Genomic DNA, 12,064 nt, shown 5'->3' with positions numbered 1-12,064 from the left:
AAGTTGTCAACCGGTGAACCCAAACTATGCCCATTCTGTGAATTCCCTAATCTAGTACACCTGATTCAACTCACTAAAGGGGAATAAAACTAGTGTTTAAGATCTATTTATTTTGTTACACAATATTTTATAGTCCAGCCTTATATCCCTCAGCCTCATCAGTCTGACAGAATTTACAATATTGTGGCATCAGCGAAGAAGACGACACAGGAAACGTTACACTTGAATACAGATCCGCCACTCAGCGTGGCCACGATAGCAGGCAGGTCACTTCTAGCCACACAATCTCTGTTCATGGTAGACCACAGCTCAGCATAAAATGACACAAGGCTAACAAAAACAACTTAGGTAAACATTAAGTCTCTCCTTACCGCAAGCACGGCTCCTGCCAAGCCTGCCACGCTCCCTAGTTTTCATGTTTTTGTTTATCAGTATTCTCTCACTACAATACCCAGCATGCATTGCTCAAATACATCATATATCCATCCCTGTGGTGTCAACCAATTGTGACCAATTGTTAGCCTAACCCAGGGGTTGGCGACATGGGGCTCTTTTACTGTTCTGTTGTGGCTCCACAGCAGAATTAGATTTGTAGGTAATAATAAAATAATCCTCCTTTGCAGTAAAATAAAGCACAGTTTAACAATAAATGGTCTTAAACTCTGGAGTTAATGTAGAACTGCTAATTTGCCAACCTTTAACTCTGAAGATTGGTGTGCAGACTGCTGATCACCATAGCAACGCAGACAAAAATCTCGCCTACCTAGGATCTAATGAAAAGGCAAAGAGAAAGATTTTAGACAAAAATGGATCATTTGGAGATGAATGGACTTTGCATTTATAAGCGCTTGGCTGGTTTCCTGATACGTATAATCTGCATCGAGAAACTGTCAAACACTAAAGTCACGAAGCTTCTCATTCACCTGCTGCACCATTTAAGGTGGAACAGGAAAATTTGAACAAGAAGTTGGCAAATGAACAGCGACTTCAGCCTTGTAAAAGTTGAACGTTTAGAGACATTTTACTAAGTTTCCTGCCAGAGATACGAGAAAAGCGGCTATAGCTGAGCTAAAGCTTAAAGCAGAGTAAGCCTGCATTTTTGTTTATATATATATATATATATATATATATATTCTTTTTTTTCTATCCTATACTAAAACATTAGCACATACTGAGACATATTTAAACCCCAGATGGTAAGATAAACATTAAATATTGTGGCTCCCAAGGTGGTTTGGCTCTTCTTAACATTTGGGTTGCCGACCCCTGGCATAGCTACTGATCTACAGGCTCATAAATACAATAAACTTCGGTTATTGAACAAAATTCTAGTGAAAACAGTGATTTCTGTCTTATTCAGCACAAAATTGACACTACAGACCAACTTTGAGGTAAGCTAGCCAGCTACCTTGCGAACTTTAGCTTTTAGCTTGCTGTCCTCTTCATCTGATGAGTCATTTCTGCCATTTGAGAAGTCCATTCTCTTCACTGTGATGATCCTTTGAAAACTACAGTTAAATGGCTGTGATAAGATATTCAGCATCTGGTAACGTTAGCTATCAACCTTCCTTTTACATTCATCAACAAGTATATAAATAAAAACAGTCTGCCCCCAGAAGTCCACTCTCCAGCAGTTGTAGTTTTTCAAAAGTCCATCCTACCTTCTAGACATCATCAGAAGGGAGGCTTAGTGTTTAAACCAAAAAATCTCACTCTCTCTACTGCAGCACTGCTGTAGGATGTGAGCAGTCATGTTTACCACAGATGTACCGATGATTACATTATTAATTTTGGCTGTAGTGTCTCTTTAATTAATAAGCTCCTAACATGCTGGGGCAGCTGTGATGTGCCGAGCATGGGGCCCCAAAAAGTGATTTACCGACTTAGGATACACTGGTATCATTCTAAAGACATTACCACAGTCACTTGTAAGCATGTTTGTGAGTGCAGACCACATATTTAGTTCGCCTATAATGAGGAGTGGCTGTAATATCATGAGGGACTGCTGGACTGTAGGAAGTAAGGGAACTCTGAAGATTTCAGCTGGAGTGCTGGGTGGTGGCTGCTTTACACTAGAAGATCAGGCAGCCCCTTTGAAGAACTAAGAAGTAGGTGTAGAAGTCAGGATGAAAGGCAAGAATTTGTCACAGGAAACAGAAAGAGGAGAAAAAATGCAGAGAAAGTGCAATATAGGACACTCCGCAGTCACCCTGAAGTTTGTTGTACGGTTAAGAATGAAAAAAGTGCTTATTTTTCATGTTCAGTTCAGGTCAGAACCATTGGCCAACTGTGCTTGCATACAGGAATTTGACCTCCACATTTAACCTGTCCATGCAGTGAAACACCCACATACACACACACACACAAGGGGGCAGTGAGCACACTTGCCCGGAGCAGTGGGCAGCCACAACACCAGTGGAGCAGTTGGGGGTTAGGTGCCTTGCTCAAGGGCACTTCAGTCACGTACTGTCGGGTCAGGGAATCAAACCGGTAACCGTCTGATCACAAGGCTGGTTCCCTAACCTTCAGTCTTCAACTGCCTATGTTATAGTCACACTTACAATAAAAAAACTAGCCTACACCAAACCACAGAAACACAAGTTCGACATTATGAAAGATCAGTCCAAACTCGGATTCTGATTTTGGAAAAGACAGCCTTTCCTAGAATTCCCAGACTCATTCTTGGTCTTAGGAGTCTACAAAACTGTAGAGTTCAGGCAGGGTCTTTTTCCAAGTGTTCAAGTCCATTGCAGTTTTAAAATTTATCACAGTTTATTAGTGATGCATCAAAAACTGAAAATTGAAGATGCACCTGAAAACTGAAAAGTATTTTCTTTTACATTTTGTTTTGTTTTTGGATAAACAGACTAAGTGTAAAAACTATAAAGTAATGAGGAAAATACACTTTTCTTGCTGATAAAATTGATAGGACAACACTGAGCTGACAATAAATTTTACATAAAATAAAACTGATGCTAAAACGTACTAAAATTGTTACAGTATGTGGGTTAGCAGATGTGCTACAAAATCCAACTGCCTTGACAACACACAGCAGTACTGCTTGAACTTCTCATAGTAACTGAACAGTATTTACAACACAGATTCTTGTTCTGTTCATTTTCTATTAGAACTTCAGTTAACTCTAAATTTTAAGGCTGCCTGGCAGCTTTTTTAAGGTCAAACAACATTTTTTTTAAGTGCAAAACTGTGGCTACAGATGCATCATGCTAACAGGGACTTTCCCTTCTGCTTCTGTTGCTTTCCTGTATTCTGCGTATTGAGCAGGATGTAATGTTGGCAAATGGTATTAAACCTGTAATGAAGCAGTTCTTGGGCGTTGCACTTCCTCTCGATACTCAACATGATCAGAGATTATAAATTGTTTGTCTAACGTTCCTCATAGAAACCATGAAATTATTCCATGTAGCTGACGTTTTTTTTCCAATTGTTGATCTGCTGCTGCTCTAACTGTTTGAACGTGACCAGCACAGAAGAGCAAAGGAAAAATAAAGGTGCTTGTTTTAATTATCATTCACATTTTTGTGAAGTGTTAGATTTTAGTCCTGTTTAATCTTGCGGCCCTTTTTTATCACTGTATCACTGGCCATAATTCTGGTATGTTTTTACACTTTATCTTTCAGCAAGTGAGCACTTGTCCATGTTACATATATGTGTGACTGATACAGTTTAGACATAAAGTTTGGGAGGGTGGAGGAGATGTCAGGGAGTAAAAGAAATAAAATTTACCCCACATAAGAAGTTAAATAGAAGGGATAAAAAGTTTAGGCATAACATCATAAAATTCCTCTATTTCATTTCACTCCATTTCAGACCTGGCTGCTGGGTTTGTCACTGTTTCTTGGCGTTGGTTTGATTGGTGTTTAGGGAGTCGTTAGGTTCAGCAGTGCAGCGGTTATGGAGGGTTAGTGATTGCAGTGCGGTGTTGGTTCAGTGTTGCGTTCTGCAGTGTGTTGGGGGCAGCGTCAGTATCACGGCTGTGTGATCCTCAGATGCGGCCTGCTGCGTCTCTGCATGATGGCTGGCTGCCCTCCGGACCAGGGGGCGGACTTCTCACGGCCCTTCCCTTTCTCTTCCAGCGAGAAGACGGAATCCACCAGCGACGGCTCCGCCACAGGAAGTGAGTAACGTTACTTCCTGTGTTATTGAGGCATGTTGACATGTCAAGGTCAGGACGGAGTTGATTGGTGACAAAAAGCAGTCGTCACCTACTGCAATTATCATTATAAAAGAATCAGAGGCACCCTGGGTCAGGAGCGGTGCTAGGGTCAGCGGACATCCAGGGCTGCCAATGCAAACAAGCTAGTTAGCTATGTAAGGATAACTCGATGTAGAAGGCATTCATTTTAGCTAAATCTTGAATATCAAAGTTAACATTACTTACTCACACAAATATGACTGTTGTTGTTTATCAGTGGTTCATACATTTATTTTTAAAGGGCCCATCATGCAATGGATTTGTCTTCACTTATTTCAAAATAAAAGACTCTTATGTAGCATGTAAACATTGTTAAAGTTTTCAAACTCGTCGTTGTCACGAATGCCAACTAATTTTACAGCAGTTTGGCTCCACTTATTTACTTTGAAGTTATAAGGAGTGTTTCAGCCCAGACTGCCCTGTGAAAGAGGCTTAGCGCAGGGCAGCCAATCAGAACACCTATCAGTCTTAAAGGCACAGTAACAAAGACAGCCAATTCCATTCTACAGGATTAAGAGAGGTTGGGAAATGGTCATGTAGAAATGAATTATAACTGGTACATAAAACCACAAGAGTACAAAGTACAAGAAAGATGTACAATATGGGCCCTTTAATACCTACAATAAAACTTTTTTAGTATCAGTTATTCACGTCAAAGGAGAAATACTGCTGAAGTTCAAAGATAACATGTGAATGCTTAACCATTTAAAATCCCAGGCTTATTATGTACTAAGGCTTATTATTCAGTAACTACAGGGACTTTAATGCAAACTAGCTGAACTTATTATTATCTCTCCCCCCATCACTCAGTGTGATACTGTCCAACGTGGGTGTCTGTTGGCTGACGTAACAGAATTGGCAGGTAGTGTTCTCCTCCAAGCGTGTTGAAGTGTCCAGTGATGCCACGATTAGCTGTGGTTTGAAAAGATAAAGTGGTGCCTCACATATGTTGGAGGAAGCACATGCTAGTCTTCACCCTGCCAGTGTTGGTAGCATCGTGTAATGGGGGAGATCTAGCCAGTGAGTGACTAAATTAGTGAGAAAATTGGATTAAAAAAGCTGAAAAGCCTAAAAAATAGCTGGTAAGCAACAGAAAAAACAATAGTAAATCCTTTGCTTGCAGGTATCACTATGCTAGCTTGTTGGCTAGCAAATATACACTATACAGCTTGTTTGCCCCTCTCTCCTTCTTTTTGGGTTTCTTTTCCTACTTACTTTTAGTGTGTGATCTTTTTCCATTAGCTTCTCCACCCATCACCCCCCCCCCTCTTTCTCCCTCTCTCTTTCTTTCTTTCTCTCTGAAGGTCCTCAGAGAGTGCATTTTAAAGGCTAGTTCAAATACACTGCTGAGGGGTTCAGATGGGTTCGATTTGGCTTAGAAGGTTTTCCACCCCGAGTGTAATATCAGTTACCCCTCTGTAGCCCCTCAGTAGTAGGTCACTGAGAAGATTTCTCAGGGGTCTCAGTGTCCCACCCTGACTTTGAACTATGGCCAGTTCCTCTGATGTAGCGTCCCTTCTCTTTCTGCTGTTGTATTTGTTTGGTTGCTCTGCGTTTTCTTTTTGTTTGTTTGTTTGTTTTTTCTCACTTGGACGAGCTGACCGCCTGTACTGTATGTTTCAGCTGGCCGGCTGATGAGGAAAGGTAGCTCTGTCTCTGCTCGAGTGTCTTTCCAGTCGTTTGGCCTGTGTGTGCAAGCGCACACGCACAAGCTTTAGTGTGTGTGTGCGCGTGTGTTTCTGTGCCTTAACTATGGCTCCCTCTCTCTCCTCCACAGTCTAACTCCCTCTCTCCCGAACACACAGTTCCTCACAACATGTGTGTGTTTGAGTGTTGCAGTGTGGTGTGTGTGTGTGCTCCTGATGATGTCATCACTATGGACTTAATTTCCTGTCAATAGGAACTGTATGTGAATGCAATGCAAAATCATAATTTTAGTTATTGAATCACAAATCCATAATCAATTTTTCAAATCTGTAACTTCACTCTTAACTCCATTTATACATAGACTACTTTGGTGGAGGAGGGATAATGATCTGGGGCTGTGTTTTACAGGGTTTGGGCCCTTTAGTTCCGGTCAATGGTGATGTTAATGCTACAGCATACAAAGACATTTAAGACAATTATATGACTCCAACTTTGTGGGAACAGTTTGTTAAAGGCCCTTTCCTGTTCTAGCATGACTCCCTGTTAACAAAGTGAGCTTCATAAAGACACTGTTTGAAGAGCCCTGACCTCAACCCCACTGAGCACCTTTGTGATGAAGTGGCCCTTCTGTGCAACATCAGTGTCTGACTTCTGATGCTGTTTTGACTGAAAGGACCCAGATTCCCACAAACACACTCCAAAATCTTGCGGAAAGCCGTCCCAGAAGAGTGGAGGCTGCTATAGCCACAAAGGAGGGGGGAGTAACTTCATATTAATGCCCGTAACTTATTTCCAGTTCCGTGGTTTGTTTTTGCAGATGTTCAGACTGAGAAATCCGAAAGAAATCAGAGTAAGAGTTTACATGCACTGAGAAATCTGATCCAGCTCTCTTTATCGGATTTCTTAATTAGATTTCTAGACTTTACTCTGATCTAAGAAATCAGAGTATGCTGTTTAGATGACCATTTGAATAAGCAGATAACTGCGGTAATCTTATGATAAGATTATTAAGTGCATGTAAACACACTCAGTGATGCCTTTCGTTCAACCCGACTGCACATTGTCCCTGATTGCTTCACTAGTCTGCTTTTGACATAGACACATTTTCACAGATTATGAAGATCAGGTGTTTTTTAGGCTTCATCTAAGCCTCCTCAGCTCTCTGGAGCCACCTACGTGGATTACACCTCTCAAAACATGAGACGTTTAAGTGTGAAAAGCCTGGAATTGTGAATTAGAGCTTTAGCAGCATAAACAGTGATTCATACTTGTAGCATGAAAGTTGTTAATATGTAAACTGTAAGTCATAATTACTACATAAGCGCTGTAAAGGAGTAAATAAGGATTAGTAGTTGTAATATTGTTGTATTGCGCTTGCAAAATATAGGTTGCAAACACTTACAGTCATATGCAAAAGTTTTGACACTGCTGGTCAAACTTCCAAAATGTTCCATGTTTTGTTGAAAAGTGAAAATAAAACAACACATCCTCTACAGAGAACACACTTCTACACAATTTAATGCACAATTACTGTTTATTTGCTGAATTCAACATAATAGGAAAAAGGCCTGTGCCAAATTATGGCATATTTTATATTTTATGTCTTATTTTTATTCATTTTTGCTGAGTAAAAATGCAGTAAAACATGCAAAAAGGTCATAATTAAGTGTGTTCCCTGAAAAAGACGTGTTAACTTAAAAAAATCGATAAAATCTGGGGTGCTAATATTGTGCATATGACTGTACAGATTTAAAAATCTGATTATGGATTTACAATTCGCAAAATGACAATCTTATCATTGCATTGACATAGAATTCCTTATGAAAGTAAATTAATTCCACAGTTCACCTTGCACAGTTCACGTGGAAGTTCCCCAGCATTTAGGACACTAGAGAATGCTGCTATTCCTGGTTCTACTTTAATCTACACTAATAGCATGCTCACTCCTACCGTATGGACTGTAGAGGAGACAGTGCGCTGTGCTCCCAGTCTATATTTATGTGCGTGTGAAAGAGGGTAAAAGTGCGGTGGCGGGTGTGAACTGAAGTGGCATGTCTGTGTGCCTTAATACAGTCAGGTGTGCGTGTGTGTTTGAGTATGTGTGTGCTTTAGTGCTGGTGTTATTGGCCTATTTATGCTCCGCCCCCACATGAGTTCTGTCATGACTAGGGTGGACAAGCTTTATGTATGTCCAACCTCAAAAAAGTGGCTATGAAAGAATACATTTGTGGGCAGAGTGTGGATAGGTCAGTTAACACATGATGGCGCCGTCCAGCTCCTGACCTTGTCCGGTACTGTCTGCTAGCTCTGACCCCGTCAGCCCCGCTGGCCCTGATGCCGCCCCCTGCCATGACCCCGCAGGGCTCCAATGTGTCCCGACTGCAGATGCAGCTCCATCTACATGAGCTCAAACAGAACGCCACTGACCTGCGGAAGCAGCTCGACCAGCTGAGAAAGATTCAGGTAACGCATCTCTTCCTTCTTATACAAACACACGGACACATACATATGTAAACAGGTGCTGCATTCACTGTTTATTTTCAATGCGCCTGCTCATTGTGAGGGAGTAAGGCCCCTGGGAATAAACTTGCCAGGTACTTAACACTGCAAGAGGCCCGTTTTGTGCATGATGACCAATCACAGTCAGGGAGGCCACAGAAAATATGATGTGGTGATTAAAATCAATTGTAGTCAGGGGGGGAGGTCCCTAAAAAAATACAGTGTGATTATGACCAAGGACGTCTCAATAAACAGTGCAATGATTAGGACCAATCACAGTTAGGGGGAGGTCTCAGAATAAATGACACAGTGATGAGGACCAATCACAGTCAGAGGGAGCTCTCAATAAAAGATGCAGTGATTAGGACCAATCACAGTCAGGGGGAGGTCTCAGAATAAACAATGCTCTGATTAGGACCAAACACAGTCAGGAGGAGGTCTCAATAAATGATGCAGTGATTAGGACCAATCACAGTCAGGGGGTGGTTTCAGAATAAATGATGCAGTGATTAGGACCAATTACAATCAGGGGAGGTCTAAATAACTGATGCAGCGATTAGGACCAATTACAATCAGGGGGATGTCTTAATAAACGATGCACTGATTAGAACCAATCACAATCGGGGGGGGGGTCTCAAAAAATGATGCAGTGATTAGGACCTTAATTACAATCAGGGGGATGTCTTAATAAACGATTAGCACCAATCACAGTCAAGGGAGGTCTTAGAATAATTGGCAGTGATTAGGACCAATCACAGTCAGGGGGAGGCCTCAATAAATGATGCAGTGATTAGGACCAATCACAGTCAGGGGGAGGTCTCAATAAAGGATGCAGTGATTAGGACCAATCACAGTAAGGGGGAGGCCTCAATAAATGATGCAGTGATTAGGACCAATCACAGTCAGGGGGAGGTCTTAATAAACGATGCAGTGATTAGGACCAATCACAGTCAGGGGGAGGTCAGAATAAAGGATGCAGTGATTAGGACCAATCACAGTCAGGGGGAGGTCTTAATAAACGATGCAGTGATTAGGACCAATCACAGTCAGGGGGAGGTCAGAATAAAGGATGCAGTGATTAGGACCAATCACAGTCAGGGGGAGGTCTTAATAAACGATGCAGTGATTAGGACCAATCACAGTCAGGGGGAGGTCTTAATAAACAATGCAGTGATTAGGACCAATCACAGTCAGGGGGCGCTCTCAGAATAAATGATATGGTGAATCAGACCATTAAGCAGAGCACATCGCACAGTGCAAACTCAAACCACTGCATTGGTTTGGATAAAAAGTTTTTGTTTTGCTGTGAAATGTGAAGTTTTCTGACAGCATTCTGACATTTTCATATTTTTCCCCTTAGTCCAAAGAAAGTTGGCCAGTTAAGGCTTGTTTGGTCAACCAGCTTCCATTGCTTGTGAGCTACATTAGCCTCATAGCTCCAGTGGCAAAAAAACAAACCAAACATGTCTTGGCTGACTGACTATGTTTGGGATTTAGAGTGAATTCTCAAGGGGAAGCAACACTCTACCCTGTTAGAAAACCAGCAGATATGCTATAGCACAGTAAAACCAGCATATATTGTGTTTTGGATGCTGATATGCTGGTCAGTCAGCATGACCATGCTAGGTAACAAGCTAAACCAGCCCTAGACCAGCATAGACCATCATGGAATGCATGCTAGTCTGTGCTGATTTTACAGCAGGGTAATGACCATTTTTGTCACAAATCATAAAGTTAAGATTTAATTATTCAGTTTGTTTTCATAGCTAAGTTTCTTTAACTCGCTAAGCCTTTAGGTTTGCGAGCACCAGTGCAGCTGCCAAAAACTCCAGAACGCGCTCCCGCCATGTGAAGAGGGTAGTTCAGAGGAAATTTCCAGCAAGACAGGGAGCAGAGACAGGCCTGTACATTTCTGACACATTGGGGTCTTTCCGAGCCCAAGAGTGTCTCTACAAGCGCAACAAGAAAAAATGAGTTATCAGCTTACAGACGCAGACCAGCCGTCCCCGAACAGCATGCGTCTCCAACACGGCGCGTCTAACATCGCATAAAACACACAGACAGAAGAAACAGCAGGGATGTTCAGTCGCCGCTTCCACACAGTTTACTGAGAATCCTCACACAGTCGCCGCTCTGACAGGCCTGGGCCACGAGTGAAATAGTAAAATGATGAAAAGTGTGGTAGTGTGAGTGTCTGTATCTTTATAGGGACAAAAATATTCCCACGATTACAATAAAATATGAATTTTCTGATAGTGTGGGGACATTTTGTTTAGTTTCGATGTGGAAACATGATTTGTTTTTGTGGAACATGAGCTCCCAGCCTGCAAACTCCAGCTGCGTTCAGCTGCTCAGTAAGTGTGTATGTGTGTGGCTATATATTTAACTCTTTGTGGTCAGCAGATGCCCTCAATCATGTCGCTGAGGCTGCTCATCACAAAGAAGCAGACAGCTGAATTGTTCAGGGACCCAGCTAAGTCTTTGTGCAGGCCTGTTGCTAGTGCTGTGAAAGACAGGACTGTGGTTGATTAGGATTTACCCACCATGGAACTCTGTCAGCTGTTACAGTAACGAGGCAGTTAAATGCCGGGTCAGTTAAAGTTTTGTTTTTCTCTCTGGTTATGGTGGCTACAATGAAGTAGGCTAGGTAAGCTCATCTGGGACATAGTGCTTCCTAGCTGGCCCTGTTAACCTGCAATCAGGCCCTCCTAAAAATTTAATTCTAGCTATGCCACTGAGCCAAAGCTGATCTTTTTGTTGCTGAACGTTAAGGTTAGGATACGTGTAGATGTAGCGATATTTAGCATTTTGCTGCAGTAATATTGTAGCGTTCCACTCTGGCTTGCAGCGGTGAGAGAGATTTAAAGGTTGTAAATAGTTGTTGCTGCTTGGACATTATAGGGCTGCTGTGTTTGTTGTTACGATGTCAAGTCTGTAACAATAGAGGAACCCTTTTTGGGGTCATACAGAACCCTTTTCAAAAATGTTCTGTGAAGAACCATTTTCAGCACATTCTCCAACCTGAAGAACCATTTCACGGTGCAAAGAACCCTTTAATCATGCATAAGGTTCATGGTTCCATTTTCAAGAGAGGTAGAAAGAGAAGGGTAGAGAACGAGAGAGAGAAGCAGAGAGAGACAGACAAAGACATAATCAGAAAGATAGAGAGAGAGAGATGGAGAACGAGAGAGAGAAAGTTGGCCTGTGAGGATGTTTGATTTGGCCCACCAGAAAATTCTCCCCCCCAACAGGAGAACAGACTTATGCTGATTTGATTTTGGTTTTAGATTTAGTTAATGTAGTTTTTCTGTTTGTTCTTTTGAAATATTTAGTAATAAAATGTTGTTTTCTTTGACCCTCAGCTCCCAACAAACATATGCCCCCCAACACAAAAACTTTGGATACCACTTAAATTGCATGTGTGTGTGTGTGTGTGTGTGTGTGTAACTCTGACCCTGCCTGTTGCCAAGGGAGACAGCAGTGGGTGTAAAGTTTTCATGCAGCTCATGAATTATTCAACAGACACACACACACACACACACACACACACACACACACTCAGCCAAGTACACACACTACAGTGACGCACTATTGTGTGTGGTGTATGTGTGACAAAACTAAAAAAAAGTTTCCTGAGGGCAGAAGAGCAGCATCTGCAAAAACACTTACACCATCAGAATTTAGCACTCTCTCTCTCTCTCT

The 12,064-nt window shown here is 41.9% G+C and overlaps 1 protein-coding gene across 4 annotated transcripts in view; it reads left to right on the top strand.

Annotated features, from left to right (window-relative positions):
* Positions 1-12,064, top strand: part of si:ch211-278a6.1 (SRC kinase signaling inhibitor 1) — a 154,508-nt gene that overhangs the window by 103,090 nt on the left and 39,354 nt on the right. For all 4 annotated transcript variants that reach the window (XM_036589467.1, XM_036589468.1, XM_036589471.1 and 1 more), the window contains 2 exons: positions 4,011-4,138; positions 8,169-8,326. In XM_036589467.1, the coding sequence (XP_036445360.1) occupies positions 4,011-4,138; positions 8,169-8,326 (286 nt within the window). The remainder of the gene's footprint in view (positions 1-4,010; positions 4,139-8,168; positions 8,327-12,064) is intronic.

This window comes from Colossoma macropomum, unplaced genomic scaffold (genome assembly GCF_904425465.1).
Source record: "Colossoma macropomum unplaced genomic scaffold, Colossoma_macropomum, whole genome shotgun sequence".
Classification (NCBI taxonomy): Eukaryota; Metazoa; Chordata; class Actinopteri; order Characiformes; family Serrasalmidae; genus Colossoma; species Colossoma macropomum.
This window is presented reverse-complemented; position numbering and strand designations above follow the sequence as displayed.